This window comes from Cladophialophora bantiana, assembly GCF_000835475.1.
Source record: "Cladophialophora bantiana CBS 173.52 unplaced genomic scaffold supercont1.3, whole genome shotgun sequence".
Taxonomy (NCBI): Eukaryota; Fungi; Ascomycota; class Eurotiomycetes; order Chaetothyriales; family Herpotrichiellaceae; genus Cladophialophora; species Cladophialophora bantiana.
In genome coordinates, this window is record NW_015971577.1 from 1,449,369 (window position 1) to 1,465,264 (window position 15,896).

General features: G+C 53.2%; 6 protein-coding genes across 6 annotated transcripts; 3 read left to right on the forward strand and 3 right to left on the reverse strand.

Annotated features, from left to right (window-relative positions):
• Positions 1 to 384: 384 nt before the first annotated feature.
• Positions 385 to 1,998, reverse strand: Z519_02431 (uncharacterized protein; the record flags this gene model as incomplete). The annotated part of the gene is made up of 4 exons (XM_016760187.1): positions 385 to 1,226; positions 1,279 to 1,525; positions 1,593 to 1,605; positions 1,682 to 1,998. The coding sequence occupies 4 exons, from the start codon at positions 1,996 to 1,998 to the stop codon at positions 385 to 387; spliced, it is 1,419 nt and encodes a 472-aa protein (XP_016623708.1).
• A 1,106-nt stretch (positions 1,999 to 3,104) lies between these two features.
• Z519_02432 (uncharacterized protein) lies at positions 3,105 to 4,799 on the forward strand (the record flags this gene model as incomplete). Its single annotated transcript, XM_016760188.1, has 4 exons — positions 3,105 to 3,177; positions 3,236 to 3,530; positions 3,577 to 4,199; positions 4,345 to 4,799. The coding sequence occupies 4 exons, from the start codon at positions 3,105 to 3,107 to the stop codon at positions 4,797 to 4,799; spliced, it is 1,446 nt and encodes a 481-aa protein (XP_016623709.1).
• Positions 4,800 to 6,775: 1,976 nt separating this feature from the next.
• Z519_02433 (uncharacterized protein) lies at positions 6,776 to 7,814 on the forward strand (the record flags this gene model as incomplete). The annotated part of the gene is made up of 3 exons (XM_016760189.1): positions 6,776 to 7,277; positions 7,336 to 7,492; positions 7,556 to 7,814. The coding sequence occupies 3 exons, from the start codon at positions 6,776 to 6,778 to the stop codon at positions 7,812 to 7,814; spliced, it is 918 nt and encodes a 305-aa protein (XP_016623710.1).
• A 916-nt stretch (positions 7,815 to 8,730) lies between these two features.
• On the forward strand, positions 8,731 to 9,876 carry Z519_02434 (uncharacterized protein; the record flags this gene model as incomplete). Its single annotated transcript, XM_016760190.1, has 1 exon — positions 8,731 to 9,876. The coding sequence occupies one exon, from the start codon at positions 8,731 to 8,733 to the stop codon at positions 9,874 to 9,876; it is 1,146 nt and encodes a 381-aa protein (XP_016623711.1).
• An 876-nt stretch (positions 9,877 to 10,752) lies between these two features.
• On the reverse strand, positions 10,753 to 13,404 carry Z519_02435 (uncharacterized protein; the record flags this gene model as incomplete). Its single annotated transcript, XM_016760191.1, has 1 exon — positions 10,753 to 13,404. One exon carries the CDS (start codon positions 13,402 to 13,404, stop codon positions 10,753 to 10,755), a length of 2,652 nt encoding a protein of 883 aa, XP_016623712.1.
• A 685-nt stretch (positions 13,405 to 14,089) lies between these two features.
• Positions 14,090 to 15,804, reverse strand: Z519_02436 (uncharacterized protein; the record flags this gene model as incomplete). The annotated part of the gene is made up of 3 exons (XM_016760192.1): positions 14,090 to 15,428; positions 15,480 to 15,696; positions 15,753 to 15,804. The coding sequence occupies 3 exons, from the start codon at positions 15,802 to 15,804 to the stop codon at positions 14,090 to 14,092; spliced, it is 1,608 nt and encodes a 535-aa protein (XP_016623713.1).
• Between the last annotated feature and the right edge of the window lie 92 nt (positions 15,805 to 15,896).

The following is a 15,896-nucleotide window of genomic DNA, read 5'->3' on the forward strand; positions in this document are numbered from 1 at the left end:
AAGTATACCGTGGAGAATATGACTTCTCGTCCTCTTGGCCCTTGCACATGTGAGAGGAGCAAATGCCCGAGTGAAAAATCCATGTCTTCAAACACGTGACGCTTGCTGGATGAGAGGGTGCAGTGGCCACAACGAGAGGACATCATGCCGATAAAGCAGCGGAATCAGCGACGCAAGAGGAACAGGGTATTCAGCACCACCAGACAGCAGGTATGGCATGACCCTGATGAGATATATTCGGGTTTGCAGAAACAAGAAGAGCGCCGCCTTAGGCAGTTCATCCGTTGCAATGAATGGCCTTTTTGCCTCATCTTCGGCGGCCTTCTTTGGGATACAGCACACAACTAGAATTAGGATCAAGACCACTTTGTTCGTCCATGGGATCTACAGCTTTGCGATCTGCTGGTCCCCAGCCTTCAGCTCAGCAATTGCCTTCATCGCGCCACTCTCTCCGCTCCTGATCGCCCCTTCCATATATCCTCTCCAGACAGTGCTCAACTCTGTCCCTACGAAATGGATATTCCCGAATGGCGCGCACAACGCTTTCCAGCCGTCAGCGAGAACTCCTGGTGGCATGGCTGGGCATGGGCAGCCCCAGCCTGAGAATTCTTCATCCATCCATGGCGACTCATAAGCTTCCATAAAGAGAGGACTAATATCTCGCCCGTCTGCGAACATATCGCCTATCTGCTTCAGTACTGATGCCTTCTTCCTCTCAACATCTTGCGCTGCCCATTTCCTCCCGAATCTTCCGCCGATAAAGCACGTCATGCAAGCATCATCGCCCAGACTTGTGTCCCGGAAGACCGACACTGGACCGACGAATGATTGCCCAAGACCACACAAGCCCCTATCCGTCCAGAAAGTCTTGCTGAACCTCACAATATACTTGGTGTAGAATCCATAGCGGGTGTGGTTGGCAACTCCACTTTTCGCGGCAGGCAGAGAGGGTGAGAATTTAATAGTCCTGTATACTGGTGTTGGAATCGAAAGGATCACCTTGCGAGCACGATACACTTGTGGCGAGCGCCCTCTTGTCAAGATCGAGACGGTTCCGTCCTGCTGCTCTATACTTCCAACCGGGCTGTCCAGCTTGATCGACCCCGGCTTCAGTCTTTGTGCCATACCTTCGGCAAACGCCGCAGTGCCTTCTCGAATGCGAAGATATTGGCCTCCATCCTTGCAGTCTGAGCGCATGGTCATCAGCCCTCCGCCAGCGGCACAATCTTCAACATCCTCTGTTAGCCTCGGGTTGATTTACAGCATCACCAAACTCACATTCGAGGAAGTACAAAGCAGAAACCTCCGCAGGGTCAACGCCCAGCATAGCGTGAGTCCAGACCTGTGCGGTCGCAAACGCCTTTTCTGTGACCTTTGCCTGACGCAGAAACGTCTCGAAAGAAATCGAATCAAGCTGCTCTCGATGAGGTCCTGCTGCGAAGATTGACGGCATCTGCGTAGTTGAGATATTTTCAACCAAATCTCGGATTGATATGCATGAATCTGTGTCATCTTGCGACGGGTACTGTCCAGACATTCAGCATCAACCATTCACGACCACCGCTGGAACACGGCGGTATGGGGTATTAGACCTTTGGTACGTCCCTGGGAACTTCAATCAGCTTTGTGCCAATGTCTTCGCTAGAAACAAAACCAATTCATCGGGAGAAGGGGCGCTCACCCGTACGGAAACTTTACCAGCTTTCCGTCAAGATCTTGCACAACGACATCGCCCTGGGTGTTTTGAACATAGGTGTGCAACCCTAGGTCTTTCGCAAGTTCCCACATACGACTTTGGTTGCTGTCATTGATCCAGGCAGCTCCCAGGTCGGACTTCACGACCCCTTCGCTGGAGCGTAGAGTCAATGTCTTCCCGCCCACGCGATCTCGTGCCTCGAGAACCAAGTAATTGAGGCGCTCATGGTGGACAGTGAGAGCAGCTTGCAGGCCAGAAAGACCAGCACCGACTATCACCACGTCGTATGTCTGTTGATACATCCTGTTCTCGGCTCTTTTACCTTTCAGCCAGACTTCAATGTGCCAACATTGGCACAATGAAAGGTCTATACACACATATATATATTTTCATGTGAATACGAGCTTTGGCCGTCGGCAGAGAACCAGGGTGGAGACAGCGCCCTTCTCCGTCTTGATTTGTTTTCTGGCCATGGAGGCTTCTGCATTCTGCTGCTATCACGCATTCGACTACACGACTCCGCCCTGCAATCAGTCGCGGATTCCGTTAATGTTAGTGTGCAGGTATATTCGAGATCAGACACACCGCCAGTATTTTCCTCGCATGGCGCACGAAGCCCGTTGTATGCAATGGGCAACTTTTGTCTGTGCATTCAGGGCGTTGGATATTTGCCGATATTGTGCTCATATCCTTCGACATTGAAAGCGATGGCACCAGAGGCTACAATCTTCGATATGATCTTGAGGGAGCCCTCTAGTGCCCTCTAGTGACTCAAGTCATGCCGCAGCTGCCGGTCAATATGGGCTTGGGTCCGGTCTGCCTCCTGGCAAGGCATCATTGTCTGAGGCACGCTGTTTGCCAGAAACAGGGGCTTCAAGTGACAATAATAGGCCGCTGATGAACGGCAAAGTTTTTCAATAAAGCTTATTGAGACCGTCAAATGTCGGAAAATTCATCTCTAAAGAGGACCAATGCTGCTTGAAGGAAGAAGTTCCCAATAAGATCAATGGGCATCGGTAGGTCAGCCTTGCGCCTGAATGTCTGTTTTGGCATCCATTGTCTCTCAGGTCCAATCCAGCATTCACTGCTCGGCGACGATATGAATTTTTTTCTGCCGGTACAAGTGAAGTGGTCAGTGACAGATCAAGCATGCAGAGTGAATACAGTTCTCGCACATTTTCACTCCAGCCCCTCGACAGGCCTTTCCCCGTCTCCCCATCCTCCAGGTTCTTAAGCTCTTGCTTGAAAACGGTTCGAAAGACATGAAGCAGCCATTCCCTCGTCGAGAGTTTATTCACAGCGCCAGCGACGACTGCTGCTGTCCTCTGCTTTTCCCTCTGCTCTTTCAGCCACTTGTTCTCTCCTCTGTCGCTCTCCTGGTCAGACACCGAACTACAATGCCGCAAACATGAAGATCGCAAGAACGCTTGTCCATCCCATCCAGTCTTTGACTGCGATTCCATTTAGGGGAGTGAAACTTAGTCAGCGCGGGCAGATCAAGGATTTCAATCGCAGTCACTGCCACTTTACACGCATCAGGCCAAGTAAACAATCCCCCAACAGTGGGCTCTTTTCTTCGTCTCGACCATCTCGTGCCCCTGGACAACAACCACTCGAAGTTCCTGAGCGACTTGGCCGAGCCTAGGTTGGCTCTAGAGAAGGACTTCGGTGCCATACAGAAGGCCGAAGCTCAACGTCCTTTCCACGCAGGCGGTGATCAGCCTCAACTAGCCCTCGACGACATTGATGACAATGACATCATCATGACTGACGATGAGGAGCTGGGAGACATAGAGCTGACCGACGCGTTGCAATTGCCGCGTCTAGTCTATTGGTGAGTATCTTTGCCGACGTGTTCTTCGATGCTAACGAGAAACTAGGCAAGGTGGATGCCCACCACCAGAGCTCTTCTTTCCCTTTATCCCTCCCCAGGCTAGAGCCAACATCCTCCAGCAAGAGAACAATCTTGACGACGACGTTTCGACCACGGCTTGCAGTCAGGTTATTCCTCAGTCATCCACGACACCATCAGCGGCCATACCAGAGCCAGTGACAAAGGATGAGGTGGTTGACTATTTTGAGAACCTGGACTACAACATCGCGAATGGGACACTGCCACCAAATATCGCTGCGGAGGCAGGAGACTCTGCGCCTGCTCCACCGGCAACGGTGCGGGATGAGAAAAGCGCCGTTGACCCCACCCAATCTGGGAACGACGTGGTCTCGCAGGAAGACGAACCAGAGCCAGAGCCTGAACCATTGCGTAGAAGTGTCGACCCGGCCTCTTTTACCAGCAGTAAGTTGCCTCAGAAGGCCGACAGCGCGAACAAAGTCTCGCCCCTATACAACGCGGAGCCAGCGGCCTCCACAAAGCCGAAATCGGCGGAGCCGCGACTCAAGAAGAAGGTGGTGTCGCTGAAATACGTCCCCGAAAGATACCACCGCTTCTTAGAAGAGGCAATGGACTTCTCGACTCAGCAAGAGAAACCGCTCCTTCCCAATGGTGGGAGACCATCGTGCTCACCGGCAGCGAAAAGGAAAAAGTCCATGAGGAGTACCTGGTTCGAAGCCTCGAGCAGTTGCTGCCTGGCCTCTCCAGCTTCAGATACAGCCACAATGTCATTGCCCTGATCCACGAAACCCAAAAGGAGAGTTCGACACTCTGGCAAGCTGCCGATTGGGTCAGAAACGCAACAAAGAAGAACGCAAGCGCTTCTCAGAGACCCGAAAGAACCATCCTAATGTTTGGGAGGCAATTATTGGCACGATGTTGCAAGAGGGCGTGGGGATTGACAACATGCTCCTTTGCCACGAAGGGCAAGATGAGGATGGCAATACCATTGATCTCCGGCCACAAGTGCTGGACAACCAAAATTGGTGCGCGGATAACTGGCGGTTTGACAATCTGAGCTGGTATACACTGCAGGATGCTCTACTGCCTCCTGACTGCTCTCGCGAGATCCACAAGGCCCCAAAGGGCGACGAGCGACTGTTTCATGAGACAATCGGATATCTGAAAAGCCACCCTGAGATCTGCGTACATCTTCCGCATCCTCGTCTCGGAGTGGCTCAAGGCGGAGGCGAACCAAGCGACCTTCCGTAGGATTGCACGCAAGGCAGGCTGGTGTCCATATGCCGAGCACCAGCTCCAACGCGAATTCATCGAGTGGGTTTTTACAGACGCCGATGCAACACCAGGTGAGATTATTGACCTCGTCAAAAGGCACTTCCCTAGGCAGTATGCGCGATTCTTTGCTGCAACTATCGAAGAGGAGTGGATTGACTATCTTTGAAGGGAAAGAAGAAGCTCGGAGGACAAAGAGGCTTGGATATGAGTTTGTTAGGAGAATGGCAAGGTCGCTCATATTCAAGGATATCGGTAGGACATTAGAGACTGTCACAAGAGAAGATCGGAAACATAACAGCAGAACGGCCGGTCGACGGAACAAGTTTGATGCCATGGACATTGGGGTGAAGCCTGCAATCGATGACCATAACAGTGAAAAGTGGGAAAGGATTTCGTTAGTCCATAAGACAGAGGAGTTGGAAAAGGTCGAAAGGGAGGGTGATTGCCCATGACCAATGTCGGGCCACGTCGCCCAGGGCCTCTTTGTGACAGTGTGAGGATGCAAACGCGCAGTGGTCCGAGACACAGCTTGACTGGCAGACGCAGTGAGCAATCAATTAGATGCCGACATGGTCGAATACCAAGTCGCAAACCGGGTGTCTATGGCGAGTGCCCTGTAATTGACAAGGCTGTGTTGAGCTGCCAACGGGAGGTGTGCTGGTAAGCCTACTGGGTAGTGAGCCTCACGAGCCCCGAGGCTGCGGCGGTAAGCAGGGTGATAAGTAGCCGAGTCGCTACGTAACCGTCATCAACTAAAGGGCCTCCATAGGGGAGGGCACGCTGTGCGGAGGATGTGCCTAGGTAAGGGAGGGGGGGAGGGGTGTTCCCCCTGATACGTACGAGATATTATCGACTTAACTGGCTTTGGAAGCTGCAAACTGACTCGTGCTGCCTATCTCCACCTCTACCACCATGCCTATGCACGCGCTTCCGCTTGCGGTCTCAGTCCCTTCCCACTCATTACCAAAGACTTTTGCTGACCCGGCCTGATAGCTCATCGTCTGGAGCGCATCATCAACATCTCCAGTCCTCGTCCGGCGTGCGGAATGTCTTTCCCTCTTCGTCCTACGCTCGCAATCTGCTGGAGCTGAAGGAGAAGCCGGGCGCAGTTGGTCGTCCACCACCGCATGAACATGGGTTGACCAGCTCACGACGAAACGCACGCATTGGCGCCATGTAGGTCAGTCTAACTAGACATGCCATCCAAGCCATCCCAGCCATCCCAGCTGCCTTGCCGATTGCACTATTCTTCCACTTATGCAGCCTTTCCAAAACGTCCTGGTTTCACTTAGCCTCGGTCTCTCTGCCTGAAGGAATGGCTGTCCTCCTCATACCTGATTTGCCAACTGCGGTTGAGAAACACAGAAATACACTCACCATCTGCTGAGCGCGAGCGGTACCGATCGCACACTCCGTTGCCTTGTGCCTGGAGCACCATCCCCCCAGCTTCCTTCCTCCTATCGCGGTCGAGCACATCCCTCCAGACAATCTCTTCATCTTCCTTCGTCCCCCAAAGCGGTCCCGCGACCTGCCGGCCAGCACATCGGACTAGAGTGTTAGGTGGAGGATACCTCCTTTTCCATATGGATCCCAATGTTGCCAACTCAAAACATCCATCCTCGTAACCGCTCATGCGGGGTTAAACGAGATGTCACCAATGCGAGCTGTGAATCCGTGTGCAGATGTTGTTTAGGCGATTGGAAACGTCTGCCCTCTTTTCCTTCTGACCGTGATGGTCACCTTCTGCAGGAGGATGGCGGCAATGGAGCCCGAGTTTGGGAGTTCCAAGGATCTCTAGTTCTTCGCCTACTCGGCACATCTTCTCCTCCCAGGGATCCGGCATAAAGATAGATTTGTCGTCCACCTCCCTCCGTGCTTCGAGTGATTTTGTGCAACACTACCTTTTTGACATGTGGTTATAGGATCCTGACTGCTTAGCACCTATTCTCGAAATGGGCAGAGAAAACGTCGAATTCAAGACTTCGGATCGGGTCACCTTGAGAGGATGGTTCTACACCAGCGACTCAGCTTCCGGGAAAGCACCATGCCTTGTCATGTCCCACGGCTTCACGGCCCTCAAGGAAATGGACCTTGATGCCTTTGCCGAATACTTCGTGTCCAACTTGCCCATCACCTGCCTGGTCTACGACAATCGCGGCTTTGGTGACAGCGATACAGCAGAGGGGGAACCGAGGAGTGAGATCATCCCAATGACTCAATGCAGCGACATCTCGGATGCCATCACCTACGCTTCGACGAGGCCTGAAGTCAACCCGGACAAGATTGGAATCTGGGGTTCGTCATACAGTGGCGGCCACGTGCTATACGTTGGGGCTGTTGATCGAAGAGTCAAAGCCGTCCTCAGTCAGGTCCCTTGCGTCAGCGGATGGGACAACTTCAATCGCCTCGTGCGTCCAGATTTCGCGGTCGGATTCAATGCGACCTTTGCTGCAGGTCTGATAGCCCTTTCGGCAAGAGACGCCGGTCGATGTCCATTCTGACGATCTTGCAGATAGGATCGCTCGAGCAGAAGGGAAGGAGCCTGGATTCGTTCCTGTGGTGGATGCCGATCCTTTGAAGCCGTCCGCGTTGCCCACGCCAGACAGCTTCGAATTCTTCACCGCCTGGGAGAAGAAGTGTCAGTGGAAGAACACTTGCACGGTCAAGACGTGAGTGAAATGAATGCCACCTGCTCTTGCTTGCCGAATTCTGATTCTTGCTCTGCGCTCTAGCGTCGAGCTCTTCCGCGCCTATGAGCCGCAGCAACTCATTGAGAAGATCTCGCCGACGCCGCTCCTTATGACAGTTGCGAGCGGAGACGTGCTCACCCCATCAGACCTTGCTCTCGGGGCTTACGCACGCGCAAAGGAGCCGAAGCAACTGCAACTTTTGCCTTGCGGTCATTTCGAGGCGTACTCTGGGCCGTATTTCGAAAGAAATGCTGGGACTCAGACCGAATTCCTCAAGAAATGGCTGGTCGAAGGTGGATGAAGGAAGCTGCGTGAGCCTTGAGGGAGCAGCTTGGCGGTTGACGATTGGCCATATGGAATACTGTGTTCTGCCGTTCTGCCCGACCATTTTGGACTCTCACTCATCAATTCAGTTGGATAGATGATGAATCTCTTATATCGTTGGATGAACGAGACAATTACACCGAGTGGAGCTCTTCCAGTCTCCTTGTATTCTTCGACTAAATTCCCCGTCTGACGACAACATATTAAGCGAACTAGCCCGATATAAGTGTATAGTTGACGGTCAGACCGACCAATTTTCTTGCCAATAATCTCCGTTTCACCTCACCTCACCTCACCTCATACCATCCATCTCACTCGAGTTCAGTCAAAGCTCTGAGAATTGTCCATTCATTCCTCGCTCCTCGGCCAGACGTTCTCTCTTCATTTGTTCGCTACTCGTCAAGCCCCTGGCTCCCTTGGATAGCGCTGATTTGCAAAGACACCGATCAGTCACCCTTTTGGAAACCAGCTCTGAAAACTCGGGTCCAGTTGATAGTCATTCGTTTTTCCCATTTCACCCGGACTCTGATTCATTGGGAGTTCCGTCAGGGATTCAATATACTCTAAGCAGCGGTTAGAGGCAGTGCAGTGTTCCATGGACTGCGCATTCAAGACCGTCATACGGGCTCATTTACCTCCTGCTTCCGCGAGACGGCTGAATTTCCGAGTATAACTCGTGACTGTCCTCGGCGGAAAAGAATAAACATCAAGTCCCCAGACACGCAGCAGACAGATACACAGCACATGACGGACGGAAAATTCTGTTCTTGTCGACAAGGACACTGTTCATGTCGATCTTCTTCACTAGACCTGGACGCCGCATCTGCCGCTTGATCCCCCAAGGCTCTCTTAGCCGTCCTCGGGAAGGGAGGGGAGCTTCAAAAAACCCACGCATGTTGCGACCCGTCTCCTCCCTCTCCAAGAGGTTGGATCCGAGGCAGGCCGTTTCAAAGGCCCGGTATACATGGTCAGGTCAGGACCCCACAGCCTCTCGAAAACGTCTTCTCCTCTTCGACATTGCGAGCAACCAATCGCCCTTCTCTATCCACAGAGTCCACTCATCCAATTCCTTCCTGCGCAACCAGTACTCCTTCTCTCCCAACACGATCCGTTCGCGGCTGGCGTTGCATTATAAAGGACTTCCGTACACGGAGTCCTGGATTTCGTACCCGGACATCGAACCGCTCTGGCAGGAACTGAAGATTCCGCCGTTAAAAGATGTCTCGGCGTCACCAAGTTGTACATTACCCATCCTTCTTCTCTACGCTGAAGACTTTCGTCACGATGCCTTGAATCAGTTACATGACGCAAGGGTCGCCGGGGTCCACGCAACAGTTCAGACGAGCTACGGCATATTCACCCCCGTAGTCTCGACGCTAGGCATCGCCATGGCCCTGGAGGTCCTCTTCCGAGACCCCGAAAGATATCCTCCCTTATTCCCCGATCGGCAATCCCTGGAACAAACGCATCAGGTCCAATCCATCATCACCCGTCTACTGCCCGCCACGCGCAGACTAATCATCCCTTCCGTGCCCGACATCCTCGACGACAGAGGAAGAGAGTACTTTATCCGCACACGCAGGGAATGGTTCAACGTCTCTTCCCTCGACGCGCTCCGCCCCAAGACCCAAGAAGAGACGGACCGTCTGTGGGCAGACATTGAAACGCAACTCCAACCCATCTTGCGAACATTACACGACTGTCCACTCGTGAGGGGTCCCGAGCTGAAAGACGCACTGGACTGGGAGGATGTGGGGAGTCAGAACCACGACCACCACTTTTTCGGTGGTGGACGTGTGCGCTACCTCTCTGGCGGCACCTGTCCAACCTACGCGGACTTCATCCTCATGGCGTTCCTGGCGTGGATGGCCCGCGTCGACATGGACGCGTGGGCGCGATTGACGCAGCAGGTCGGCGGGGGCGTCCTCGAGGATCTGTGGATGGGCTGTCTGCCCTATCTTCGGAGCGCCAGCTACGTTGGGACTCTGGAGTGGTTCAGGCCCCCGGGGAGGCCTGGCACGGTCGGTTCAGAAGTTTGACTGAGAAGTTTGACCGAGACCTGACCAGCCTCGTATGTCATTAGAGGTGATGGCACGCTGAACCCTGGCTCTGGTTCTGGACAGGAGAAAAAGGAGGCGATTAGCATGTACATACCAGTCGTCGTCCAGACGCTGGGCTAATAGGAAGTGAGCGTCTCTGTCCCTTTTCCTACCTACCGACCTCTCGTCATGTCATGTCCTGCCCTCATCAAACTATACAGTGCATGCCGTGCCATGCCGTGTCATTGCTTATTCTGTCGCCGTCATCTCCCCTGCATACCGTTGGGCCTCGCTCGATGTCGATGTCAAGACTTGCGACGACTCGTATATTCCGTCGCCGGATATCGGGCTCCCACACTAAGGATGTCAAACGCGATCTCAAACACCCCCCCGGCAACAACACATTCACACACATGGAAAGGGGGGAGTCCACCGCCCACACCGTTCCCCATGCAGATGCAAAAGCCGTCCCCGTCGCCGTCAACGTGGGTGTGTTATGTTGAAAGTAGAGACGACGCTGTCGCTCGTCAGCTCGGCAGGACTTCACTATCATTACATTACGCATAGGACGGCCGCCGTCTTCATCGACGGCGCGAGAGAGACAAGATAAGGCACGAAGGTCTGAGGCTCAGACTAGTTTAATGTACAGTATCATTATCATCGGAGTTCTGTATCCCCCCGTTCTTCTCCCTTACCCTACAGGGGGAGAGCTCAATGACTCCCAAAAGCCCGCCAACGCCAAACCAAACCCAAGCACAAATAAGCCCGATCCTCGTCGGGAGGGGCACCCAGGGGGTATCGTTGTCATCAGCTCATGAATGTCGTTGACTCGTTACCCCAAAAAGAAATACAAAGCAGAAAAAAAAAAGGAACGATTTACAAACTGCTCTTTAAGAGCGCCCCGTTGACAAGCTCCGCCACGATCCTCCTCCTCTGCAAAGGGATCATGTCGGGACTGTACGACATGGGCGTAAGCCCCAACATGATCTGCCTCGCAGAGGTGACGGTAAACACCCCACAATCGTTCATGTTGCTTTGTTGTGGGCTCTCCCCTGTCTCAATAAAGGTCCACTCGGATTCCTTGTAAGCAGATCCCAATTCTGCAGAAACCCATGTCTTCACAATGTTAATGTACCGTTTCCCACTCCCTCTCATGCTGTTGTAGTGTGCGATGGTGCGGTTCTTGCCTGACACCACACAAAGGGTCCAATGACTGCCGCTGTTGACGGGAATAAACACTGCTTCTGTCTCAAGGAGGTTTTTGCCGCCGATCTTTGCTCGAGAAGCCCATCGTTTGACACTATCATATCCGCGGGTTTCGAGGTTGTTGAAGAAAAAGGACACGAAGGCGTGGTGTGTGGGAACTTGGGTGGGACGATCGTTCTGTCTGCCATGGGCGACGACCAGGTTGAGGTACCCATTAATCACTTCGTCATTGAGCCATTGGTCTGTGCCGAAGCTGGACTGGTCATTGAGGGGCACAACACGGGTAAAATCTCTGGCTTTGAAAGCACCATGACCGTGACGAAGGGCAGTCTGGATTCTCTCTTCCCATTCTTCTGGGAGTGGGGCAATTTCGTAGTGAGTCTTTTCTTCGAGGATGGCGAGTCTCTTGGACTCTGCTCGGGTAACTCTCTGGGTCTTTTCGGATGAGTGGGGTGTCGCTTTCGGGGTCGGGTGCTCGGGTGTATATACATCATCTAGCCTGAGTTCTGCGAGTTGCTTTTCTGGGGTCTGAAGGGAGGATGTAGCCGATGAGCTGGATTCGCTGGTATCCTTGTCATCGGTCAGGTCAATGGGAATTGTGACATTTGGTTTTCGTGGTTTGACTCGCTCGGGTGTTTCGGGCGATTCTTTCTTGGAAGTTTCGGGATCCTGCATTGCGATGCCTGGCTCCTCTTCCTTTGTGACATTGCTTGGTTCTGGAATATGTCCTTGGTTGGCCAGGCCGAGAACATTTTCCGTCATCTCGCTTGTCGCTTCTACTGTGGTAGAGTTAAGGCGCTTGTTCGCTTCGCTTCGGCTCTCTGGCGCGGCTGCTTCATTGCCGTTAGTAGGTGCACTAGAAGGTTGTTCTGGTGCCGCGTTGGTGTTGGACACTGATGTTTCTCCGAGACTGTCGCTCTTAGCGAGGGCACTGGATGCGGGTATTGGGGATCCGCATCCAGACATGATCATTCCGAACACAGGAGCGTCCTGTTCAGGGTTTGGAGGTGGTGTTCCATCGAAGAAAGAAGAAATCTCGCTCTTAACGGGAGATCTGGGGGCGTCGATGTGATCATTTCCTGGAGAGCAGTCGCATCTGGACGAGATTTCTGACTGCGGTGTCTGCGGGCTCTTGAGGGCGAACAGTTTCTTTTGGAGTGATTGTGGAGTATTGAATCGTCGTAGTTTCAGACGTGGAGGTGACAACAAAGTCGTGTCTGTAGGAGTTGGGGCGTTGGGATTGACTGACAAGGGTGCATCTTGCACGACAATGACGGGTGTCGGAGTCTGTGGCGATTCCACGCTCGGACTTTTGGTCTGGACTCTCGTTGTGGATGTAGGAGTTTCGTCGCTCTCGGTTGTTGGGGAGCCTTGTGTATGAATCCGTCTCTTTCTAGATTGCAGGATTGATGAGATAACACTGTTCGACTCTGTGTCGCTTTCGGTGACTGCGTGGAGGCCTTGTTGTAACTGTGCACTGGGTGTGGGAGAATCGATGGATGTGATGGTTGTCGCAGGCGAGGGAGGTGTGGCAGGAAATGGTTTCAACTGCGGGTAGGGAGATTCTAGTTTGGCGCATTCTAGTAATGGCACCTCGAGCTTTTCGTCAGGTGTTGGAAGATAAAGTGGTTTGGGTTCTTGAGGAGGTGTAAATCGAGGCATTCCCGGAAACACTCGATCGATGCGTGTGCGCCGGTTTTGGGCTCGTGGGGTAGCATTTTTTCTGCGTCGGTTCAAGACGTGAGCGGGCCTGAACTCTGGGACTTCGTACAGGGCGTTCTCTGTGGAAGGGAGCTGTTCCTTTGCAGGCGAAGTGGCTTCGAGCTGTAGCTTGCCCGGAACTGGGGGTGTTTGTGGACGAGGAGATGGTGTATGTTGAGCCGTGGAGAGCTCTCTTGCAACGGCTCGATTCCAGGGCGATTCTGAGAGTGGTGGAGGCAGGGGTCTTGGAGCACCTTGTCGTCTTTGTGGCCGAGATCTCTGTTCACGACGGCGCTGCTGGAATCGTCGGACAACATAGACAGTGGGCACAGTGACAACCTTTGTCGTGGCACCAATAGTACATCTTCCGAGTTGTGCAGCTGCATGAAAGCCTAGTCCAGCCAACTCGCCGAGGCCTGCGCATATTCTCTTTGCGACAGGGATAACGTGGTCCAGAGGAGAAGGTCTGCGAGGAGGCATGAAGACGCCAGTGGTAGGAGGGGGTGGTGTAGGGGGATCGACAGGCCAACCGCCGGGCATGTATCTTTCATCTTGGTACGGGTTGTGCGCTGGAGGAGGCGTCTGAGGATGCCAGTCCATGAAAGATGAGGTGTCAGCCATGGCTGCCGAGGCTGAGAATGAGACTGGAGGGTGAGAGCACAACGGTGCAGGATGCAGACAGTCAAAGGACCGTCGTGATGGATGAGGTTCAAGATGGAGATGAAGCCGACCAAGAGAGGTACGAAGAGCAAGAGCGTGAGAGGCTCGACTGACGGCATAGGAGTGCGAAGAGGGGTGAGTCTGAGTCGCAGGAGATTGTAGAGTCAATAGCGGGAACAGAAAGTGAGTTGAGTGGGGAGATCAGTGTGTTGTTTTGATTGTACAGAGGAATCACTTGGGTTATTGATCAAAACCGCAGGACGAATTCAATCGTCGCAGAGAGACGCGACTCTCCAACATGTCCAAATGCGGCATTGCGATGATTGGTCCCGTTTAATTTTCTGCCGGGACCCCACCAAGCTACCGAAAGACCAATGGAAAACATATCCGACACCGCCTTGCCAAGCTGAGCATATACAAGCACCAAGACAACACCATGTCTATTACTGTGGACTCCCAGACGGGGACGATAGCGGCTCGGTGGAATATAAACAAATACCTAGGTAGGTGTTGCCACTCGTATCATCGCACGAGGGGTAATCTCGGAACCGCTCCGACGCATGATTCCGTACATGCCATTCAAACTCCAAATCAGTGATCGAGCTGCCACTATTCCATATACCTGATCTAATGTTCCCACACCTCCTCAGCTTACACTCAATCCGAGGTGTTTGAAAAGAACCGGGACGCCCTCAACTGCCAACCAAGCAATCCCCGAATACACAATGAGCTTGGTCACCACTTCCACATCGTATCTGACTCGAGGTTTCTGAATGCTCAAGAATATCTGCTGTTCCTGTAACTCATCCATTGCTTGAGCTTCCTCTGGAGTGCGCGATTTTCCGTCCGCGGGCGAGGCCGCAGGAACCGGTGACAATGTTTCCATTCCTGTACCCATCTGTGCCCGGAACATCTCGAGGCTGCTAGATCTCTTTCTGCCCGAAACTGCGTCTTTGCTCTGAAAGTAACTGTGATCCGGTGAGGGCGAGGGCGAGGGCGAGCCGTCCATTGCTGGAGTCAAGGCATCATGCGCATTTTTGCTGTCCCTCCTTTTCTTGTCACGGTAGGCCAATGTTTCGTACGCGTCTGCCTCGGATTGGGGCCCAATCGAGATGGCCCTTCGGCGTCGGAACGATGACAACAGGTGCGGGATGTCCCGCGCCGGCGGGATGACATTGTCGTCGTCGGGTTGCCGTGGAATGGTTTCGTACTCCGAGGCCGGTTTGAAGAATCGTCGTGGTAAGGTGAGTCCAAATTGTTCGATGACACGGAATATCGGCGGAAGTATCTTAAGCAGGGTCGGCTTCATGATGCCCCTCCATGCAAAGATCACGAGGACTCCGAGGACAATGCGGGCTAAAGTCACCACCCAGCCCAATTTTTCAAGATCGAACGGGATAGTTCCTCTCGCAGGAATTGGCCAGGCATAAGAGGAGCGGGCAAAGTGCCAAACGCCGTATTCGCAGCCAATGAAGACTCCAGCGAAAGAAACGCTGTCGTCGAAACAAGGGCAGTCATCTGCCGGTTCAGGGTGAATGCGAACCAGGACCAAGATGACTAATACAACAAGCACGACTCGTTTCAGGTCGCCGTCATGGAGCCAGTCGTCAAACGCCTCGCCGTAGAAGCACTGAACAAGAGCTATCAGTGCGCCGAGAATGCTTCCCCAAATGACGTCAAAAAACCCGTGCATACCACAGTACAGCCGGCCCAGCACAATAGAAAGGGCGTAGAAGTAAGCTAGAATCTGCAGACCAAAGTCGAGGCTCGGGTTGAAGTTGTTGGTTTCTTGCCGGAGGAGGTAGAGGGAGTAAAGCGCGACCGACACGGCATTGGTCGAATGCGTGGAGGGAAAGCCATACTCTAGAGCGGCAGACCCAGACATGGTGATTCGGGTCAGCGGCGGAGAGAGTGGTCGGGGGAGGCAGAGGAGATCCTTTAGAAAGCCGCTAAAGAAAACCCCGGACGCCAGGACATGGACCATCCTGCTGCACGTCAGAATGAATCGCTCGAGATAGACATTGACGGTCGCATACCCCCTTCCCAGACTGGTATTTCCACACCAAAAGAGAATAGGCAGCATGACCATGAAGAATGTGTGTGTGCCCAGATTCGCCGATGTGGCAAAATACGTATCAAAGGCTGGCGTTCGTAGGGTATCTTGGAGCCACGCGACGTAGGGAGTCTCCCATCGCACGACGGGGAGGAGTTGTTCTCTGAAAAGGTAGCGCCATCGTGGCAGTCTGAGCTTGTCTGAGGTCGAGTCAGAACAGTCCCAGGGAGTATTCAGCAGTTCTCTTCCCACATACAGTGATTGAGCGACCTCAACCCGGCATCTAGTCTATCTTTCTCCTTGTCCATTTCTGCAGGGGGGTATATAGAGCAAGGCTCTCTTCCATCGAGACCGAGTCTGGCGCAGGAAAGAAGCAATCTCCTTACGGTGACGCATCAAC